Genomic DNA, 23,523 nt, shown 5'->3' on the forward strand with positions numbered 1-23,523 from the left:
TTCATACATATGTTATCAAATTAATTTGATCTTTCTTTTATTTATTTATGTTTCCATATTTTCGATGTTTGCAATTTACATATAGAAATACGTAAAAATGGATTTTTGTACTTAAAAAGAAACATATAAATGGAAATTAAATTTTAAATGTTTGAAACATGTGCGTGTATATAAATATATACATATATTTTGTTCAGTTCATTATTAATATTAATATTAATAGTATTAATAGTATTATTATCATCATCATCATCACAATTATTATTCTTAAAATAAGATAACAAAAAACTCTAAATCTCATCTTGTTCATTTCTTCACTTAGCCGCCCCAAAATCTTTTTTTCTCCTTCTCAATTTCATGTCTGCAATCATTGGTTCAACAACTCTTTCTTGAATTCCATCGTCTTGGCTAGCTTTTGATGACCATCCTCACCAGGTTGCCAACCTTTTTCACTCGCACACATGTTTTTTGCTTTTGTTTCTACTTTGAACATTGTTTTCAACAATGACCTCCTGGGATTGATAATGTTTAAAGTTGGCTTTCAAGATCCTATGAGCAAAATGGTCACATGGAATAAAGACAATGAAACTCCCTACAACTAGTTTGGTGTTAAACGCCCAATCGTCCTGAAGTTGCAATTCCTTCAAATACTCAGTTGCCAACAACAACTTCACTGGTACAATCAACTTTACTCTTTCTCACCTTGGAGAAAGTCCATCATTATAGACATCCATAAGTTTCTAATGACCCCCACCACCTGGTCGTCATCTTCACTCGCATACACGCGTTCTATAGGCAACTAGAAGCGTTAAGGACCATATTGAATGATTTTTTATTTTTACTATGGGATTATTTAGATACTGTGTATTTATGGTTCTAAAATGTTTTAAGTAAAATGTATTTGTGGTATTCGAGTTGTTTTTGAAGTAATGTATCTTTGCATTCTCGTTTGTACTTAATTTTGTTGTTTTAGAGTAGTTTTGTCATTTACTAATTAATATCTTCTATTATATAAATTCATTTTACTGATTTTCTAATTTTGAAACATTTTTACTATTTTCCTAAATGAAACTTAAAAATTTACTATTTCTCTCGTCAGGCATACCTTATTTCATATAACACATTAGGGGCAGGCTCATATTGTTAAAGCCCACTACGTTAATTGAAGAAGTAGGCCCAGCCCATATTCTAATTTCTCATGAGCTTTTCACTCCGTTTCTCTTTCTTCTCCAACCAAAGCAGCAAAAGCCCTTCACAAAATCGAACAAACTTCAGCGTATCTTCGGTTTTTTCTCTTCTTTGTTCACAGGCACTACAAACCTTGCTTCGCTTTGCTCTGCTGGTCGTCTCTAGATCTCTCCGATTCAAATCCTTCGCCCATGGCTCAGCCTCTCATCAAGAAGGACGACGACCGCGATGACGAAGGTACTGCTCTTCTTCCACTCCCTCAAATGCCCCTCCATTTCCACCCATAAATTGCTCAATTTCTTCTCTTGTCATTTCAATTTTACTTAATTCCTCCATTTACACCTTCCCAGTTGCGGGATCAGTCTTTTGGATGGTAGATCCATCTTACTTTCTTCTTTACCCTTACTTGGTGATGTATTGCGTTGTCGCTTTAGTTACGATTTTGATATCGTGCATTTTCCATTTCTGTTGTGCTCTTGTTAATTTGGTGATTGGATAGGATAGTGCTGCCATTTGGGTACTGTATCCCGTTTTCGAATTACCATGATGTATCCGCTGCACAAGGCAGTATGATGTTAACTCTTGGTTTTTGGCACTTACAGCTGAGTATTCTCCGTTTTTGGGGATTGAGAAGGGTGCTGTTCTTCAGGAAGCTAGGGTTTTTAATGATCCTCAGTTAGATCCAAGAAGATGCTCTCAGGTGTGGGCTTTGTAGTATGGAATTCATTTGTAATAGCTTCCCTTTAACTTTCCTCAAGCGCACACAATTGTTCTATAATTAATATTTTTTGCCTGATGCATGTCTTATTTTTAGGTCATCACGAAGCTTTTGTACCTTCTGAATCAGGGTGAAAACTTCACAAAGGTCAAGCTTAACTTTATCTTCTTGTCTCATTTCTTCCTTTTCCATTTAATACTCCATCCTTCGTAGGCATTAGTATTTGTCTAGTTTGCATGTTCTGTTCAATTGTTGACAATGTACATTAATCTTTTTAATAGATTGAAGCCACCGAAGTTTTCTTTGCTGTCACAAAGCTTTTCCAATCGAGAGATATAGGGTTGAGGAGAATGGTTTATTTAATAATAAAGGAGCTTTCTCCGTCTGCTGATGAGGTTAACACCATAATCAGGTTAACTTGAATTTCTGTAGTTGTACATTCAAAATTATGAACTGACACATTTAATTTCAATTTTTTTAAGGTTATTATTGTGACTAGCTCCCTAATGAAGGACATGAATAGTAAGACTGATATGTATCGGGCAAATGCCATTCGTGTGCTTTGTCGGATTACAGATGGAACCCTTCTCACCCAGATCGAGAGGTATCTAAAACAAGCAATTGTAGATAAAAATCCTGTGGTAGCTAGTGCTGCTTTAGTCAGTGGTATTCATTTGCTCCAGGTATTAATGATTTGTGCATAATAATATGCATCTTTGATCAATTTTGTATACCATTTTTCTCTGACTTTTTCCCTTTGCAACTTTTAATCACAGACAAATCCAGAAATTGTCAAGCGGTGGAGTAATGAGGTTCAGGAAGCTGTTCAGTCAAGGGCAGCACTTGTTCAATTTCACGCTCTTGCCTTGCTTCATCAAGTATGTTAGATCATCCTTTTGTATCACTTTTTTTTTGGGTGTCATGACATATCGTTCGCTATATCTAAAATTTCAATATTCAGTGGAGCATTGGTAGAAAACAGTATTTATTTCCAATATTGATTTAAGTTTTAATCTTTTTAAGAAGTGATCTTTTAACTGATTCTATCAAATGCATGGTAGGATATACTAATGTTGGTTATTGTGGTATAATATAGAAATTCTTCATTTCGAGTTTTTAAAAAGTTTCTAGTAGTATTAGTCAATTTTGCTAACGTATTGTTATTTTCTTAAACATTCACATTACCTCTTACTTTAGTTGGTCAGTTTTTTTTTGTTCACTTATTCCTATTGTTGGTAAACCAAATTAAAATGTTAATTTTTTTTACTTCCACTAGTGTCATAACTTGTGATTATTGCCTGCCACGTTTTTGCCACATTTTCTTGTGTGGCACTTCTTAACCCCATCAACTCACCCTATTATGTTCCTTTCCATATCAATGGAATTCCATCTCTCTTCTAAAAGGAAAATTCTGTTTATGCAATCTGAAGAAACTATAATTTGTTTTCTCTTTGCAGATACGTCAGAATGATCGTCTAGCTGTTAGCAAACTGGTCACTAGCCTGACAAGGGGCACTGTTCGGTCTCCATTGGCTCAATGCCTCTTGATTCGCTATACCAGTCAGGCATGTTATTTCCTGGTTCACATACATGACCAGTCTTTTTTGCTTGTTTGTTTTCTTATGGAGGTTGGTTCAAGCAGGTTATTCGCGAATCAGCTACCAGTACTCAAACTGGTGATCGGCCCTTCTATGATTTTCTTGAGGGTTGTCTGCGCCACAAAGCAGAGATGGTGATCTTTGAAGCTGCCAAAGCAATCACTGAGCTGCATGGTGTAACAAGCAGAGAATTGACACCAGCCATTACTGTCCTTCAGTTGTTTTTAAGCTCCTCAAAGCCAGTACTGAGATTTGCTGCTGTCCGCACTTTAAATAAGGTTACATCTACAACTATCATTTTTTAAACACGATTCTCTCTCTTATAAATCTTCTTTTGATATTTGGAAATTGTATTTGAAAACTTGCAGGTGGCAATGACTCATCCAATGGCTGTCACTAATTGCAATATCGATATGGAGAGCTTGATTTCTGATCAAAACAGAAGCATTGCAACTCTTGCAATAACAACACTTCTGAAAACAGGAAATGAATCAAGTGTGGACCGTCTAATGAAGCAGATAACTAACTTTATGTCTGATATTGCGGATGAGTTTAAAATTGTTGTGGTAGAAGCTATTAAATCTTTGTGCTTGAAGTTCCCATTGAAGTATAGATCTCTGTGAGTAATATCTTATATAAATTTTTTTCTTATTTTAAAAAAATATCTTACAAGAATTTGTGATTATTCAACATTTACATGTTGCATCATCTTGTGCAATATATATTGGGATTGTAAAGTGTAGTTCACATTTTGTCACTTTTTCAGGATGAATTTCCTTAGCAACATTCTCAGAGAAGAAGGGGGCTTCGATTATAAAAAAGCTATTGTGGATTCAATTGTAATACTTATAAGAGATATTCCTGATGCAAAAGAGAGTGGGTTGCTTCATTTGTGTGAGTTTATTGAAGATTGTGAATTCACCTATCTTTCCACACAGGTTATTGCACATTCTTACATTCTTCCAGCAGCTACTATTTTCTAATTATCACTGCCTTCATGTTCTGTATGACCTTTATAAGTTCCTTTTTATTTCGCATAACATCAGATCCTTCACTTTCTGGGGATTGAAGGACCCAAAACCTCTGATCCTAGCAAATACATACGATACATATACAACCGTGTACATCTTGAAAATGCAACTGTTCGTGCCAGTGCTGTGAGCACATTAGCAAGATTTGGTGTTACAGTTGAATCATTGAAGGTACAGATTCTTTCTCCCTTTATTGTAAGCTGGATGAACCCTATTTTTCATTCTTATCACCCAACTAACAACATTGTTTTTACCTCTTTCTGTTACAGCCTCGAATATTTGTTCTGTTGAGACGATGTCTCTTTGACAATGATGATGAGGTATTTTATTAGTCAGAATTGTTGAGGTTTCCATCTAGATTGTTTTAAAAATTCAGAGTGATTTAAAATGATGATTTCCTATATATGGCTTGATTCTATAACTGTATGTTGAATTTCTTGGGCAGGTTCGAGATAGGGCCACCCTGTATTTAAAAACTCTTGGAGGTGATTATACAGTTATCAAAACTGAGAAGGATGCCACTGACTTTCTTTTTGGCTCTCTGGATATCCCACTGATCAATTTAGAAACAAGTTTGAAGAACTATGTGAGTTTTTTGAGTGAGATTTTCGAGTACCTTGAATCTAGAAACAAGTTTGAAGAACTATGTGAGTTTTTTGAGTGAGATTTTCGAGTACCTTGAATCTAGAAACAAGTTTGAAGAACTATGTGAGTTTTTTGAGTGAGATTTTCTAGAACGTTGGAGACCATCACTCAAGTGTTCTGTATATGGATGCAGGAGCCTTCCGAGGAGCCTTTTGACATTGATTCTGTGCCCAAGGAAATCAAGTCCCAGCCACTTGCTGAGAAGAAAGCGCCAGGTAAAAAGCCAGCTGGGCTTGGTGCTCCTCCAAGTGGCCCAACAGCCACTGTTGATGCATATGAAAAGCTGCTTTCCTCAATTCCAGAATTTGCAGGCTTTGGGAAGCTTTTCAAGGTTCTGTTGTTACTATTCTTAAGCGTGCATGGTGTTGTGTTATGCTATATATGTATGTATATACATTTTCATTAATACTTCTTCAATGTTGAAACTTTTATGGTATTGTTCTTCTCAGTCTTCAGCACCTGTGGAGCTTACTGAAGCAGAAACGGAATATGCAGTTAATGTTGTTAAGCACATTTTTGATAGCCATGTTGTGTTTCAGTACAACTGCACGAATACAATTCCAGAGCAACTACTTGAAAATGTATTGACTAATTCAAGGAAAAATGTCTTCCTCTTTTTTTTTTTTTTTTTTTTTTTTCTTTTTGTTTTGGGGGGGAGTGGTTAAACTGCATCCAGATTTGCATAATCATTTCTGTCTATTGTCAGGTCATTGTTGTTGTTGATGCGTCTGAAGCAGAGGAATTCTTTGAAGTGATATCCAGGCCTCTCAGATCACTTCCCTATGATTCACCCGGACAAACCTTTGTGGCATTTGAGAAACCTGAAGGAGTCACCGCTGTTGGGAAATTTTCAAACATGTTGAGATTTATTGTTAAAGAGGTAATTCGAATAAAATTTATTAAACAAGGATGGTGAATTGGATAGGTTTCCAAAATCTCAATTTGCCAGCACATCTTGGCTCCATAATCTTGTTTTGTGAAAAAACTTGGGATAAGAGATTCGATTGAACAGGAAGCTTGTGGGCTAGAGTGAGGAATTGAATATTTATAATCTAATTTATAGTTAGTCATAGGTCCAATTGATCTCCTAGAAGATCAGATTTTGTAGATTATGTGCCCATCTCATATAAGCTTATAAGGTACTGGGAGAAAAAGTTCATTGGTGAGCATCCAAACGCTTGATTCTGATTTGGTATTACACATCTTTGGTTATACTAGGTTGACCCAAGTACAGGTGAGGCAGAAGAAGATGGTGTGGAGGATGAATATCAGTTGGAGGATTTGGAGGTTGTTGCAGCTGATTACATGTTGAAAGTAGGGGTCTCTAATTTTAAGAATGCCTGGGACACCTTGGGTCCAGATTGTGAGCGAGTTGATGAATACGGCCTTGGACCAAGGGAGAATTTGGCGGAAGCTGTAGGTGCTGTAATTAATCTTCTCGGCATGCAGCCATGCGAGGTAAGTTTGTTTTAATGTGATCAGGCATATTGCATCAAGAGAAGGAAATGTTTGACGTACGATTTTATGAAGCTTATATATGTGCAATTTGAGATAAAAGCTTAATTTTGTGTAGTCTTTAGTTGCACGTGTGGTTCAAGATTCAAAAGCTTAAAATTTGTGTAGCCTTTATTTACATTGTGCAACCGAATGTGTTAAAGAACTTGGATTTCAAAAATCTATGTCGGTAGAATTGTAGTTTGTGAGTTGGGTTTCAAAAATCTATGTTTATTTGCAGTTGAGATATTCATGGATTTGCAACTCTTTTCTGAATCGTTGGTTTTTCCCATTCAACTCATGTTGCTCTCTCTCTCTTTCAGGGTACAGAGGCTGTCGCAAGCAACTCAAGGTCGCACACCTGCCTATTATCTGGTGTATACATTGGTAATGTGAAGGTACTTGTGCGATTATCGTTTGGAATCGATTCATCAAGAGAGGTTGCGATGAAGCTGGCCGTTAGATCAGATGATGAAGTCGTGAGTGATGCCATCCATGAGATAGTTGCCAGCGGCTAGTTGGAATTGTAAACGATTTAAATTTTATTGATTTTTGTTCGTGAGAAAAAATTAGGTCACAGGTTCGGGATGGGCTACAGAAACAGTCAAAACTTGTAGAAAGAATTTTTGAAGTTTGAGCCAGACTTCACTCGGGACATAGGCATATATATTAGGGAGAGTTTGTTGCATTAGTTTGAGCCTCTATATGCTCATCCCTGTTTTAATTGTTAACTTTGAGAGTGGTTTCCTCATCTTGATATTCAGAAAATCCCGTCCCGTCCAGTCCCAACCCGACCACCCGCCCTCCCCCTCGAGACTATAATTTGGCTGTCCTCATTACTCACTCTGTCTATTAATGTGAATGTGATGTGTGAATCAAAGTACTGCTTTGCCTTCTCGCCAAAGTCAGCTTTTGTTTGTTTGAGAAGTTATCAAAGTTGGAATTCGTTGGGGAGGATTTTGCTGGAGTTGTGATTCATGATTCATGGATGTGGGCAAAGGGATCTTAATTGAAAAAAGGAAATATTTGTTGATGTTTGTTTATTACCAAATTAGTGTATATTTTTGTGATTTTAACTTTAAATAAAACCATTATCCTCAGACCTGAATTGAATTGAAGAGAAGATATTGAAATTTGCTTTTTTTTTACCCAAAAAATTAGATCATGGATTGAAGTTGCTTATGGTTCGTTTGGTAATTAATAAAAAAATGTTGTACGTTTCAAATGCGTTTGGTAGTGGATTTTAAAGTTGAATTTTAAGCTGTTTAAATTGAGTTTGATTGTATAATAAATTTGATTTTCATCAAAATATCAACATTTTTATTGATATCATATGCATCTAAATAAGAGGATGTGAATATAATATAAATAATAAACTTTTCAAGACGTCAATATTTATGGTATAAATACTCTATTTAATTTACATAAATTTTAAATTTAGTCTATGTAGTTAATTTTTATAGAAATTATTTTGATTAATTTATAGTAAAATTCTAATAAATAATCAAGTTATTGAAAAAATCAATAGTCTCAAAGTATATATACCAAAAATAATATTTTAACTAATAGTTATTTACTAACTTATTTATTTTGTTTGAGATATTTGTTCTTTACCTAATTTTTTCGAATGTCCACACTAGCATTTCATCGAGATTTTTATCTACATTTATGTAAAAGTTGAGACCTCGAGATTTCAAATATTTTAAATCTTTGATTATCAATTAAATATTTTATTTCAACTCGTGTCAATTTATTTAAGAATAATCATAGAATTATAATTTCTAGGCATTATATAATTGTGGATAATGGTAGAAAAAAATTATATTTTGTCATTGAGTTTTTAAGAATATGCATGTTTGATGTTTGAGACTTGTTATGGTCTAAATAACTCAAAGTTTCAATTGGAGGTAAAGAATGTCCGGAAACAAATCAGAACATTAAGAGGAGAAAGAACATAGTTGAGCGAAAGATGTTTGGCCTTAGCTTTGATGTAATCGACGCCAACATCGTTACAAATGAGGCAAAGAGCGTCGTTGTTGTCAGTGGTGAGGCGGCCGTCGAGGGTGGGAGAGTGAGTGAGTGCGGTGGAGAGAGAAAATAAGGTAGACGAAAGAAAATAATAGAAATGTTAGAAGACATAAGAGTTTCAGTTTATTAATGGCGGATCTTCGATCGAAAAATATAGTGGAGTTTGAAAGACGAGAATGACGCCTCACTCTAAATCCCATCTCCAATGTAATTTTCTTCTTAATTTGCCCTCTTTGCATCTATAAGTCATACACCTAAAACTTAATTTAACAAAAGGGGTTGATTGCAACCAATAAGAAATTATAGAAGAATATTTTCAAAGAGGAAAAAGGAAAAAAGTAACTATAATTGACAATTGATCAAATTAAAAGTTTAAAGGTGTGATTGTAACCAACATCATAGTTCACGAGTGATTTGCATAATTTTTCCTAAATGTTATTAGAAGCATTTTACCCGGTGTTCCTTGCCGAATAAATATAGGTGATGGGATTTTCAAGATTTCGATAGTGTTTAAGTTTAATAGGACTACAATCCATTAATCTTTTTCAAATTCACAAATCTATTATATAAATTAAAATTCATTTTCAACAAAAAGAAAAAAAAAATTGAAATTTTGAGGTCCTATCAAACACAATTTAATTTTATGTCTAATAAGTATAGTAATTTAAAAAAAAAAAAAAAAAAAAAAAAAAATTGAATTTTTCATGTAACTATTTGATGTAAATTTCAAAATTTTCAAAAATTTAGACACAAATTTGAAACTTTAAGATTATTAAACATATTTTAAAGTTCGAGTTCTATTAGACACAAACTTAAATTAAATTTGTATTTTAAACATTAGGCTGATGAAAAATTTACCTTGTTTACAATTTTTTCATTATTCCTTTCTCACTAATTAATTTTAGGAAAAAAAAATACCTTTTCCGATTCTTGAGTTTTTGAATATATTACCATTAGATCCCTAAATGTTAAAATGTTTACAATTTAGTCCATGAATTTTGAATTTAATTTTTAATTAGCCAACCAAGTTTTAAAATGTTACCTTCTAACTCGAGTTTTAAGTTTAATTTACATTTGAACTATTTCAAGATTTACACATTTACCTTTAAATTTTCACTAATACTCATTTCAAATCATTTGTATTAATTTTCTATTAATTAATTTTTAGTCAATTTTAAAATTACATAAAAAAAATGACATCATAATTATTTTAATTTGTTTGATTAAAATTTAATCCTAAAGACCAAATGCGAGTATTAGTCCGAAGTAACAGTGTAAAATATAAAAACCTAAAAACCAAATGAAAATTAAATTCAAAACACAAGTAAAATGTCACATTTTGAAACATAACCAGATAAAAACTTTCCTCGAAACTTTTTTTTAATGCAACTTTCCTCAAAACTTAGATACTAAAAATCATTTTCTCTATCGGGATAATATTTTTCAAGTTACCCAAATAAAAAAATTAAAACCTATGAGAAAAATAAGAAGTTTTGGCACTTAATTAAACCTCATTCAGTAACCATTTTATTTTCTAATATTAAAACATAAGTTTATAAACACTTCTACTTCCAACCATCGTTGTTTTGCTATTGACTTTCTACCTATATTATTAGACCATCGTTGTTTTGCTATTGACTTTCTACCTATATTATTAAATACTAAGCCAAGTATTGAAAAAAATATTTAATATTACTTTTAGAATTTAATTAAGAATCCAAAGGATGAAACTGTCGTAAAAAGATGAGGTGAAGACAAAGCATCAATTTCAAAAACTAAAAACTTTTCTGCCAGGAGTGAATTGATTCCTCCAGATCTCCACCAACTTACCATGTTTAGAGCCATGTATAGTTATCTTCATCCAATTTCAAATTTTAACATAGGAGAAGGTATAACAGAAAAGAAAAAAAAGAAGTTAAAATAGAAGGGATTGACTAAGGTGTTTGTGGGTTGGATTGGGTTAAAACATTTTTTAAACCTAACTCAATCGTTCAAGTTATAAGTATCTTCATCCCAAATATTCCTTACTAAATAATAAACTCAATTCAATCCACCAATGAAACTGTTGATTTGGTCTGAATTATTCGGATCATTTATTTAAATTTTTGTTCTAAAAATAAGTAAAATGTTAATATATAGAAATTTTTATTTAATGGTTTTAATATATTGAATTAAGATCAATGACTCAATTTCATTTAGATTAGGAAAATTTTCTTTCCAAAATGCTAAAAACTCAATTTTAGGAGTTGGAAAAAAATGAAATTAAATAAAATTAAAATTAATATTATATATAATTGTATTATAACTAAAAGAAACATACCTTTTAAAATTAATAATAAGCTCGAGTTAATTCAAATTGGTTTGAGTTATTTTAAGTGAACCTATGAACCAATCAATCCTTAAGATTTTCATTTATTTAAACCCAACTCAAACCAAATGAGTTGATATTTCAACTCAACCCGTGATCAGATTTTTCGGACATCGGTTTTTTTGAACAACCCTATGGCTAACCAATAAGAACTAAACTGAAAAAAGAAAAAAGGAAACTAGGTAAGAAAATAGTTGGTCTAAATCATGTAATTAGATCATAAATTAACTAAAACACTACATTATAGTACCTCACTTTCAAATTACAAAAAGAAACAAAATCACAGACGACACAATGTTACACTTACGACATTTAAATAACCACAATTACTTTCATAATAATCCAATTATATTATTATTATTATTATTATTATTATTATTATTATTATTATTATATAGTAAAACGAGACAGCAGATTTCAAAAAGAACTCTCCAGCTCAAGAACCCATTTTTTGACCTTTTTTTTTAATGATAATATTTCTGAGTGTTCAGATTAGACATCTTTCTAGAGAAGGTTACTACAACTTACAAGCATAGAGTATGGATTTACTTACCTAAGAATTTGAAGGATTTTCAACAAGCAAGAACAATGCATTTGAATGAATACACTAAACACAAACCTTGCAGTGAATCTGAAGGCAGTACAGAAAATACACCCCATTCAAACTCTTCCCCCATGCTTAAGTTACTTTCCGGTGACCTCCGAATGCCCATATCTACATACAAGTAATGCAAGAAGATGAGAAATAATATATAAACTTTATGAACTTTAGGATAAAATTAGCTACATGTTATCTATACTAGATTTTGATTATTGATAATGCTGCATATCTATCTATTATAGTACATCGATCTCCATAGAAATATAGTTCCAATGCCACAATAAACACTAAAATGTAGTTTAAAGCTTTGAAAATGAATTGATGCAAAATCCAAACTTGATTGGTAACCATTTGGTTTTTTGTTTTTGAAAATTGTGCTTATTTATCACAATTTCTTGCGCATGGTTTATATACCAAAAACAAAACAAGTTTTTGGAAGCTACCTTTTTTTTTTAATTTTCAAATTTTGACTTTGATTTTAAAAACTCTCATAAAACGTAAACAAAACATATAAACCAATAGATAGAATTGATATTTATAGGCTTAATTTTCGATAAAAAACTAAAACCCCGTTTGATAACCATTTTGTTTTTTGTTTTTGAAATTTGAGCTTATTATAAACACTACCCAAATTTCTTCTTTTGCTAACCGTTTTTCACCAATGATTTAAAAAGCCAAACCAAATTTTGAGAACTAAAAAAAGTAGCATTTAAAAAGTTGTTTTTGTTTTTGAAATTTGGCTAAGAATTCAACCATTATAGTTAAGAAAGATGTAAATAATTGTAAAAAATGTGGATGATATAGGCTTAATTTTCAAAATATATATATATATATATATATATATATATATATGGTTACCAAACGGGGTCTAAATGGTTACCAAATGGGACCTTAGTTATTTGTTTTTTTATTTTGAAAATTAAACCTATAAACACCTCTTCCACCTCTATATTTCTTACTTTGTTATCTATTTTCTACCAATGTTTTAAAAAACCAAACCACGTTTTGAAAACTAAAAAAAGTTTGTTTTTAAAATGTTGTTTTTGTTTTAAGAATTTGTTAAAGAGTTCCACTCTTTTAGTTAACAAATATGAAAACTTAAGAGGAAATAAGCTTAATTATTAAAAATTCGCCAAAAGAATTGAGTATTCATCCTCGGTGGAAACTTGTTTTGGAACGGTTTTCAGAATATTTATATACTTTTAGAACAAACGTTCAATGAAAACATGCTTAGATCATTCTTTTATTTCTTTATTTCTTCTTTTATTGAATAATAATAACTGTTCTTATAAAGCAACTAAAAAAGGGAATACCATTTTAAACAAGTTTTCAAACTCTCTCTCGGTTTTGGTCAAGGTTTCAATGAATGAAATGATATTATTTAACTACAAAAAGAAGACGGCCTTATTTCTCCACCACCCTATCAGAACTTGGTTCATCGTTTTTCAATGTTTAGGCAACTATCAAGGGTCCTACGAATCCCAGAGACGTTTGAGAAGGAAGTAGGAAGTAAAGAAGTAGGAAACAGGAACGAGACAAAATGAAGTAGAAATGCCAGATGTACAAACACGCTAACCTTCAGGTTTGAATCCCAGCTTCCTGTACATAAAGCACTTCCATCAGCAGACAATCCCAAGCAACTAATTCGCCCTTCGTGTGAGTTCTGAAGTGTTCCCAAGTTCAAAACCATCTGCAGTCATGGAAAAGAATAGGTATCAATTCACCCAAATAGATATCCTGTTAAAGGATCCAGAAATATACATATGATTTTTTTATTCTACTCAGAGTATGCTATAAAAAAATATTTTTAATTATTGGAAATGCTATAAAACATTAGTCGACAATAGCTCCGTCTTTATCAACTTATTTAAACAAGATGGATGTTCTAGTATTCTTCTTGACATTACAACATGAATACCTTTGCAAGTAAGGTGTCCCAGACATAGCAATCACCATTTTTGTATCCAGCAAACAAAAGTCTCCCAGATATAGAGAATGCAATGGAGGTTACGTGTGAGTTGGTATTATCACTGTGCAGCTGATGGTAAACTTGGAGTTCATGCCCAGTTCTGATATCAAATAATCTGCAAGTTCCATCATCAGAACCAGTCCCAAACCGGTTACCATCTGGAAAGAACTTCACTGCTATAACATCTCCTTCATGCCCATGAAACGTTTGAACTGCTCGACTAGCTACCCGAGTGTCCCACAGGCGGGCAGTTGCATCACAAGAACCAGAAATAAATGTTCTGGAATTGGATCCACTGATAGATACACTATAACATGCAGAAAAACAAAATAGTCAAACATTTACAAAAGCAATATGAGTAAATAAATATCCGTGAAATAGCATTAGTCAATTACAATCATCCATCTTGATACCACAAACCAGAAGGGCTTACAGAAGGGAAAATATAATATAAGCAAGTAAACAAGTTAGTGAAACAAATTGCATATTCATTTTGGAACTTTATATCATAATGAGAGCCCAGACAATCCTATCAAAAAATTATGAGCCCAGGCAACAGAACTCCAACGAACTAGGTTGCTCATCTCTAAACCGACACCTTAAGGAAGTTATGAGGATAAAAACCAGCAAAAGTAAGTTTCAAAATTAGTTCTACCTTGATACATCTGCTGCATGTCCCGACTGAAATTCACCTCCAAAAACAGAAGTTCGAAGCCCAGTAGTAATGTCCCATAAGACACATGTTTGATCCCCAGAACCAGTAATGAGGTGAGTATCCTCATCTGGAACATACTGACAAGACGAAATATATCCTTTATGCCCGCTAAGCGTTCTAGCCACTGGCAGATTCCCTTCCCTGTCAGTTGGAGAGTTGAGGTTGAAAATAGAACAAACACTGTCAAGACCACCACCTGCTACAGATTGACCAGAAGGAGAGAAAGCACAGGTCATGACCCAAGGACAAGGTAGCTTTATGGCATGAGTCTTCTGGCTTGTTAAAGCATTCCACACTATTAAACGACCATCTTGAGAAGCACTAACAATTCTATTTCTCTCTGAAGTCCAATCCAACGAATACACCTGCAGAAGTTTCATCATTTATTTTTCAACCCTAGTTGAGAATGAGGGTTAAATTGTAGAGAAAAAGAGACTCTTCATCGCAAGAATAGGAACCACTTCCAATATCTAGGCTCTTTATTCTAGACAATGAATCAGAGTACCAGTAAATGAGTAAAATAATTTGATGAGACTTGAGAGAGAACATATATTATATAAGCATAAATCAGAATTGAAGAAAGTTTCTTTTTATCATTTTGCTTATATGCTATGCCTCCCTACTATACTAGATCCTTCCCATCATCAAGTATAATTATTCATCAAATAACTAAAATCTCTTACAAGACTTACACGTAGTAAATGAACAAATGAAACAAAAAACCAAATCCATTCCTCTTAACAAGATAATCCAAAATTATTATCAAGTCAACTGGTATCATAGTGTAATTCAATCTTAACCTTCCAACAATCATTTACACTAAAGAAACGATTTCAGATCTTGTTCAGAACGTAGTATACAACAGGCAAACCTTACAGAGGTAAAAAAGAAAAACACGGCCGTCCTCGCAGATATCCAACAGAACGTACCTTTCCAGTATGACCTTGCAAAGTCCTACAGCAAACAAGATCCGTAGCTCCAAAACAGACGGGATTCCTCCCCAAAGACCTCGCATATCCAGCTACTGCAGAAAGCAACCACCAAAACGAATGAGATCCAAACCAACTAAAAACAACATAATCATCAATAAGAAGAAAAAAAGAAATAAACCACAGAGTAATGAAGTGGCTCACCATTGGTATCAAGCAACGAATGCCTCTTCTGCTTCAAGCGCTCTTTGAGAGAATTGACAGTCTCAATAGCCGCCACATGCCGCTCTTTAAGCTCGGAAACAGACATTTTGCTACTTCAAAACAAGAAATTCAACCAAGAAACGCCATCCACAAGCCCAAATCAAGCTTCAGTGAAGTCGTGAAGACTGAATAGGACAATGAGAGATGAAATTAGAGTGAAATCGATGCAAAATCTAGGGCTTAACTAGGGTTTAGAGGTGCGAGAATAGGCGAAAAGATTGAAGATCGCCTCAGAAGAAGAAGGAGAAGAGAAAATGAAAAAACTTTGGGGCGATCGAGAGGAAGAAGAAGAAAAGAGACGAAAAAATGGAGAATTAATTATATATTTTTTTTCTACTGAAGCCGCCGGGCCCACTCTGTCCCACGTGTTGGACTAATCATACGTGTAATACACCGTGTCATATGGGGTCCGCGTTCAGGTTCTAATCTAATGATTACGTCTACTTTAATTACAATAATTGTGTTCATTAATTAGCCGCAAAATCTGATTTAGGTTAAGCTATTATACCCCTAAAATTGGTTTATTTCAATTATGCTTCTAAACTTGGGAAAAAACTATTTGTCCTCTTTGCACTTTCAAAACTTGTTTCAAAAAATGTCTTTAAATCTTCTAATTGTTCGAAAGAATATATTTTTGTAATTAATGTACAAAAACTCACAAAAGTCAAGAGGCCTACGTGATATTGTTTAAAGAAGATTAAAATTATAGTTACCATTTAGCTTTCAAAATAATTTTATTTGTTAAGAGCCACTTTTGGACCAAAAATCATGAAGTCAGGAAGACAAGTTGTTAAGAGAAATTGAAACAATGACAATTAAATAAAGACACGGGCCAATGGGCAAAAGATGAAGGAATTCGGGAAAGGAGAGGCGTTGGGCTAGAAGGCCCAACTTGCCCACCTTGCTCTCGGAGGTCGAGGTCGAGGCTGACCATTTCCTATTCCAAAGAATTGCTTCTCATAGGCCATGATCTAAACCCCTCTTGATCAGCTTAAATTTGCATTCCTTAATTACACTTGGATTTAGAACTCTATTTCCTAATCCACTTGGATTTGGAACCTAGTCCACCGCACTATAAATAGGGGGCCACAGACACACTCAAAGGTATGTTCTTCTATTCACTTTTAGTTTATTCTGACCCTTTGCTGAATACTGACTTAACATCGGAGGGTTTGTGGCAAGCACCACACTAGTTTTTTGTTTTATTTATTTATTTATTTATTTTTGTTTGTCTTACAGGTCGTCTTCCTTTTCTGAAATTATAAATTCATTGTTGAAAACACATAAAGGTCTGGTGAGTTTTCTTATCTAGATTTTGTCATCAACATTAATTATTGATATTTTTTATTTGCAAAAAAACATTTAAATTTTATTTTATCTTGGCTTGTGTAAATGTCTAATAACTATATTTGAATTTTTTGTAAAAAAATAATGTTAATTTAATATTTATTGACAAAAATAAGATTGGAGGAAAGATATGACAAAAATAGGATGGTGAAATCGTGGACCCGGTCTACGACTATACAAAATCGTAGATGGGGTCCAAGAGTATCTAAATGAATCGTGGATCGAGTCTACGACTAATAGCAAAACATATACCTCATCGTGGGCAATGCCGGCAAAGACGACCACTGTGTGACACATGAGTGACTTGTAATTCTAACTTATAATTTCATATGAATTTTTATTTAAATAAAAAAATGTTATTACTCATTTCCATATTATGTGTCAAATTGCATGTTCTAATATTTTATAAACATAACAACAAAAGAAAAAAAAATAAATTACATTTCAAACATTAAATCTAATCAATGAAACTCCCGAAGAATAAGAAAAAGAACAAAAAACAAAGGAAGAATTTTTTTAAAAGAAAACTGTAATTCGTGGATAGGGTCCATGTGACTCTACTCGTAACTCGGGTCCACAAGTCTTATAGCATGGCAGCAAACTAACGCTACTATGGCTAGTGACTGGATTAATGAAAATCGTGTACTAGATACACGATTTCCTTCAACACTACTATTGCCTTTTTTTCAATAGTTTGCAATAAACCATTTCTAAAATTTGTTTCTCAAACCACTTTATTTTTAGAAAATTTTTCCCAAGTACCCTTTATTTATCATATATTATAGCTATATATATATATATACCCTCAATTATTCTAAATCTGTAAGGAAAACTTAGGTATAACTGTGATGTCCTATCTTCTGTGTAGCTTAAGTTGCACTCAATGGAAATTGCCATGTGACAGTTTTATTTTATTTTTTTAATTTTTTTAATTTTTTTTTGTATGATAAAGAAGAGGGGAACATATGGGTTAGGTGCACCCATGACTCAATTTGCAATATTTAGTTGAGAAGATGTCTTTATGTGTAAATTATAAAACTGTATAAATCATTCTATGTTTGTGAAATATATTTTTAAGTCATAAGAGAAAACATAGCAATATAACATTCAACCATAGAAGGGACTACAAACAATGGTCTTCAAACAATAGAATGGGAGCTTGTGTTTGAAAAAATTCAATCCAAAGAGGAGTCTATAAATAATTGTAGCATGATTTAAAAGCAATGTGCAATAATTGGGAAGCTCAGGATGTCTCCAAAGACTCTGTTGGTTTGTTGGGACAATCATAACTTTCTTGAAGGAATCGAATTCTTCACGGAAACTTGTGAATGTTGTGTATTTAGTTTCCAATTTTGAAAACACATAAAATACAGAGAAGTTTCATACAAAATACGAAATGCAGGATAAACGTATAGACCTTATAAGCATGTTACACTAAAGAGGAAGGGAATAAATAGACTTACCCTTGTAGAAATCTCTTCTTCACTAAGACTCCTCCACTGAAATCACGAATGACGTCTTCCTCCCTCGAACAGTATAGCACAAACAACAAACTATCTTCCCCAAAGATCAAGATGTTGGGATGTATGCCTTAAAATCTTGTAGTTATATGTTAGTTGAATCAATGGTTGATTAGTTTTTGTGTAACTTGTGCAATAATCAATTAAATTAAGATCCAAGTTTATCTAATGTAACTTAAACATGTATGTAGAGACATACAGGTGGATCATGTTTAAGTGATAACCTAAATGGTCTGTAGTATATAGATGAGGTTGGGTGCCTTATCCTGGTAACACTACTATTATGACCCGCTTTGTAAATGTTACAATTGTTGTAAAGTGTTACAAACGATCTGATCATGATCATTCATCTCGAGTCTTTCTTTCTAACATCGTTGCTAGAAGATACTTATATTTCACCATGATGACCATATGTGACTTGACCTTAATCCTGAGTGGTTGTGAATTCCTGTCTATGAGAGTGATCCTTTGATTTTCATGGGTGAGAGTGGTTAAATTCGTCGATGCAATATACCTAACATTTTGGGGATTCGTCTAATTGCGAAGCTGAGAACACAGCTACACAAAAATGAATTCACTCCTTCCTTATTGTAAGGGTAAGTAAATAAACTGGTCTTTTAAAGGTTGATTCCGGAGCTTGAACAATGAGGCACCTCACCTTCTCCTAGCTTGAGAGGGGTTCAGTCATAATTGAATTATGACTAATTTTTCATTAGAGAGATCAGTAATACTTTAGAAGTTAGATGTAACTACAGAGACAAAACGGTAATTTGACCTAGTTGTGCTTACGAGCAATTTATGAAGAGTGAATGCACTATCGATTGGTTATATTCAATGGACATAGAAATATATCTATAGTGCGAAGAGTGTAGTTGTCGGTCTTTGGTAGAGTAACCGACAGTTAATGAATGTTGATTAAGTTAACTAAAGGATATAATTAATTAATCAAGTATCATTAGAGCTTCAATTTATAAGTCCATAAGATGCCTCCCTTAGCTCAATAAGGACTAATGATAATCAAATTAATTTTGATTTAATTTGAACAAGATTAGAGAGAATTAATTGTATAAGATACAATTAAATAATGTATGTTGATACATTATAAAGTATAATGTATGGTGATGCATTATATTATTTAATGAGAGATATAAACATTTGATGATTCAAATATTTATTATATGAATGAGATTCATATAAAACTAGATGTTAAAATTTAATTTGAATATAATTCATATTAAATAGTTTTATGAGAGAAATAAATATTTGAATATAATTCAAATATTAATTATATGAATATGATTCATATAAAAACTATATGTTAAAATTAATATGAATGTGATTCGAATATTATTTATATGAATATGATTTGTATAAAAATTATAGATTATATTATATGTGATATAATATAAACGATATGTTATATATTATATATGATATAACATATAGTTTAATATTTATGTATATTAAGTAAGCTATATAATATAATTCAAATTTAAATTATCTAAATTTAAATTCTGAAATTAAAGAGGAGGGAGTTATAACTCCCTCAACCCTCTCAACCTTTAAAAAACGTGTGAAACAGAAGTGAGAAAGTGGTTCTCAACTTATTCTTCTTCTCTATAGTTTTTTGTCTCTATATATTCTCTCAAGTACTTCTCATCTCTCTTACCAACATTAAGTGCAAACACACAAACTCTGCCCGATTCTCGTCCTTGAGAATAACATAGAAGACCTCGTGGTGATGTCCCTTTTCTCCTTGATGTTGTGTTCATGGTGCCGAGTTTGGGAGATCAAGAGGTGATCGGGGAAAGTTCGTGTTGTGGAGAGGAAATGCGAAGATATAGATTTTCAAGGGTATGTATTGCTTAATCTCTTCCTTTCTAATTGCACAGTAGAAACGTACTTAGGTTTTATTTATCCTACGTTTTCGTTGCCTCTAAATTATTGTTGTTCTATAAAACAAAAATTAGAGACTGGTGCATTCGATTGCTTTTATTGTGGGTATTCATATTCCCTTCAATTAGTATCAGAGCCAAGTCGAGTCTCTAATTTTTCCATTTCCGAACATCAATTCAGAGTTTTTTGGTGGGATTTATGTTTTGCATTGTGATGTGTGTTCAGAGATTTTGCAATTTGGATGTTTACAAGATTGGCAATAGATTTATTGCTTTCATGAATCAAATTGTAAGAGCCCTGGTGTTTTTAGGCCTTTTTAATTGTTATCGACGCTGTAATATTACCCGTGTCATTCATGGGTTCATTTTGGAGAAAAATGGAGCAAGAACAGAGCAAAACGGATGGAGAATCGATGCAAAAGTAAACTATTGTGTTAGAGCATAACATGCAGCGTAATTACACAACCCTTTATGCTGAAACACAGAAAGCTTAACGTTATTACGTAACATTACGCTATGGCTAATGTTAGCCTAACGTAACACTACGTTGCGACAATATCAAAGCTAGTGTAACAATATCGTCGAGAGCGTCATTACACTCTGGAGATCCCATGCGCGCACGCGTCGAACGATGGTAGTGGCTTCGAGTCCCATTCAGAGCAGTTTGCAGCAGTTTTCTTTCTTTTTTTTTTTTTTTGGTATTTTTCAATTATTAATTGTAATAATTATTTAATTTATTATTTTTTTGATTAATTAAATTAATATAAATGTGATATTAATTTAATTAATATTTCAGGATGCCAATTTCGGTCCAATATTACTACTTCATTTAATTTATACATGTGATGTATGGTTTTATAATTATATATGTCATATTGTATGTCATATAGTAAAAAATCCTACCATAGGATAAATATTTATTCATGCATCATCTTAATATAAATGTTATATTATAAAGTTGCATGATTTATTAAACATGTTCATGCATCATATTGTATAAGTATTATAAAATATGGTTGCATGCATAAATAACATGTCCGTGCATCATTTCATATTATAATAGTTATAATATATAGTATGGTTGAATGGATGGATTTTATTTTTTTTCCATTACTTTATTATATAATTGTTATGTATAATGTAACGAAAATTGGAGATGCATGAAGCATGAGACCACTTTAGAAATATATAATTGTTATATTTTTAAAGTATGTCATTAGATGCATGTGTAGGTTTTAATTGTTTCATTAAGCTTTATAAGTGTTATAAGTTAATGAAATTAGAATTAAAATCTATAATCAAGAGTTGCATGCAAACATAGGTTAAAATTAATTTTAAATGGTTTAAAATTGATTTCACCTAGACCTATGGTAAAAATATTTCTAATGAGATTAGAACTAAAGTATCTTTTATTTTCTTTTAATAGGATTAATTTAAAAATAATAAAATATTACATTTATAGCATAATTATTTATAAGGGACCTTTGTCCAAGGAATGTTCTATCTAAGGCTAGGGTATTTAAGCTGACAGAAACTGAATACCCCTACCTGGGAACCGACCTGGAAGGTGAATTAGACAATAATGTTATAAGCATGCAATAAATGATTAGGTTTATTAATGTTGGGGTTGATGTCCTAAATCTCGTAGGTCTTGTAGTTTATAATTGTATTGTACAAACAATTTATTTATAAAATTTGAGGTATTTTATTTGACATTTAGTAGTGCTAACCCACAAAATCAATAAACAAACATCCAGGGTTATCTTATGTAGCTTAAACATGTATGTGGAGACAAACAGGTGGATCATATTTAAGTGATAACATAAATGGTTTGTAGTAGATGGATAAGGTTAGGTACCTTATCCTGGTGACACTATGAATACGACCCTCTTTGTAGATATTACAATTGTTGTAAAGTTTAACAAATGATCTAATCCTGATCATTCATGTAAAGACATGTGAGCAGGGGTGTTCTACACGAAAAGAATTTGTATAAGACCGGACCATGAAATGAATAATCTCATTATATAACACCGTTTATGTGACATGACCTGAATCTTGAGTGAGTTGTGAACTCTTGCCTAGGAAGAAGATTTTTTTTTTTTCCATGGGTGAGAATGGTCAGTTCGCCGACTCAATATGCCTACCATTTTGGGGATTCATCTGATTAGGGAGTTGGGAACATGGCTACACAAGAAGGAATTCACACTTTCCATACTGTTAGGATAAGTAGATAAATTGCTCTCTTAAGAGTTGATTCTAGGGCTTGAACGATGGGGTGCCACACCCTCTCTTGCTCGAGAAGGGTTTGGTCATATTTGGACTATGACTTATTGTTCATTAAAGAGATCAATAGTACTTAAGGAGTTAGATATAACTACAGGGGCAAAAAGGTAATTTTGGTCCAAGTGTACTAACGAGCAATTTGTAAAAGGTCATCCTGCTGTTGATTGGTTAAATCCAGTGGATACAGAAATATATCTATAGTACGAAGAGTGCAGCTGTCAGTGGAATGATCGACAATTAATGGAAGTTGAGTAATTTAATTAAAAGAGTTTAACTAATTATTCAAGTACCATTGTAGCTTCAATTTATAGCTCCATAAAGTCTCATTGGTAGCTTAATTAGGATAATTGAGAATCAAATTAATTTTTTGTTAATTTGATTGTTCAAATTAATTGAGGGAGTTAATTATATATGATGTAATTAATTTAAATTAATTATATGTAATATATTTGATATATTATTATATATACTTTATTTTGAGAAGAAATAAATATTTGAATATAATTCAAATATAAATTCATATGAATTTATTTCATATAAAAACTATAGATTAAAATTTAATATGAATTAATTTATATTCAACACTATAGATTTTATGAAAAATTAATAACCTTATATTATAATTGATGTAACATAAAGTTAGTTATATATATATATATATATATATATATATATATATATTAATTATTAATATATGTATAATTAGTTATATATTTATATATATTGATATATAATATATAATTTTATATTTTGTTTTAAAATAAAAGTGATAACTCCCTCTCCCTAAAATCTCTCTTTTTGTTCCTGGATTGTGGGAAGTTGGAAAAAGATTTGTCTTCTTCCTTATAGAATAGTGTGTTTAAAAAAAACCATTTGCTCCGGTAAAATCTCCTCACAAAAGATTATCCTATCCTTCTTCCCAAAAAT

The 23,523-nt window shown here is 32.3% G+C and overlaps 2 protein-coding genes across 3 annotated transcripts; one reads left to right on the top strand and one right to left on the bottom strand.

Moving 5' to 3' along the window:
* Positions 1-1,147: 1,147 nt before the first annotated feature.
* Positions 1,148-7,578, top strand: LOC120078116 (coatomer gamma-2 subunit, putative / gamma-2 coat protein, putative / gamma-2 COP). 2 transcript variants are annotated; one of them, XM_039032337.2, is made up of 18 exons: positions 1,148-1,425; positions 1,791-1,888; positions 2,003-2,053; positions 2,188-2,301; positions 2,389-2,589; positions 2,683-2,784; positions 3,364-3,471; positions 3,549-3,782; positions 3,873-4,123; positions 4,271-4,442; positions 4,551-4,706; positions 4,805-4,855; positions 4,981-5,121; positions 5,314-5,511; positions 5,630-5,761; positions 5,887-6,060; positions 6,399-6,638; positions 6,998-7,578. In XM_039032337.2, exons 1-18 carry the CDS (start codon positions 1,380-1,382, stop codon positions 7,190-7,192), a joined length of 2,664 nt encoding a protein of 887 aa, XP_038888265.1. In that variant the 5' UTR covers positions 1,148-1,379; the 3' UTR covers positions 7,193-7,578. The 2 variants fall into 2 exon arrangements, with proteins under 2 accessions (XP_038888265.1, XP_090169967.1); XM_090313841.1 differs by lacking the exons at positions 1,148-1,425; positions 1,791-1,888; positions 2,003-2,053; ... (8 more) ...; positions 4,805-4,855; positions 4,981-5,121 and adding an exon at positions 5,227-5,243.
* A 3,907-nt stretch (positions 7,579-11,485) lies between these two features.
* AGB1 (GTP binding protein beta 1) lies at positions 11,486-15,848 on the bottom strand. Its single transcript, XM_039033038.2, has 6 exons — positions 15,489-15,848; positions 15,285-15,379; positions 14,296-14,720; positions 13,590-13,947; positions 13,248-13,361; positions 11,486-11,785 (listed from the first exon to the last, which is right to left on the bottom strand). The coding sequence occupies exons 1-6, from the start codon at positions 15,592-15,594 to the stop codon at positions 11,750-11,752; spliced, it is 1,134 nt and encodes a 377-aa protein (XP_038888966.1). The 5' UTR covers positions 15,595-15,848; the 3' UTR covers positions 11,486-11,749.
* Between the last annotated feature and the right edge of the window lie 7,675 nt (positions 15,849-23,523).

This window comes from Benincasa hispida, chromosome 5 (genome assembly GCF_027475165.1).
Source record: "Benincasa hispida cultivar pf3 chromosome 5, pf3_genome.v1.1, whole genome shotgun sequence".
Taxonomy (NCBI): Eukaryota; Viridiplantae; Streptophyta; class Magnoliopsida; order Cucurbitales; family Cucurbitaceae; genus Benincasa; species Benincasa hispida.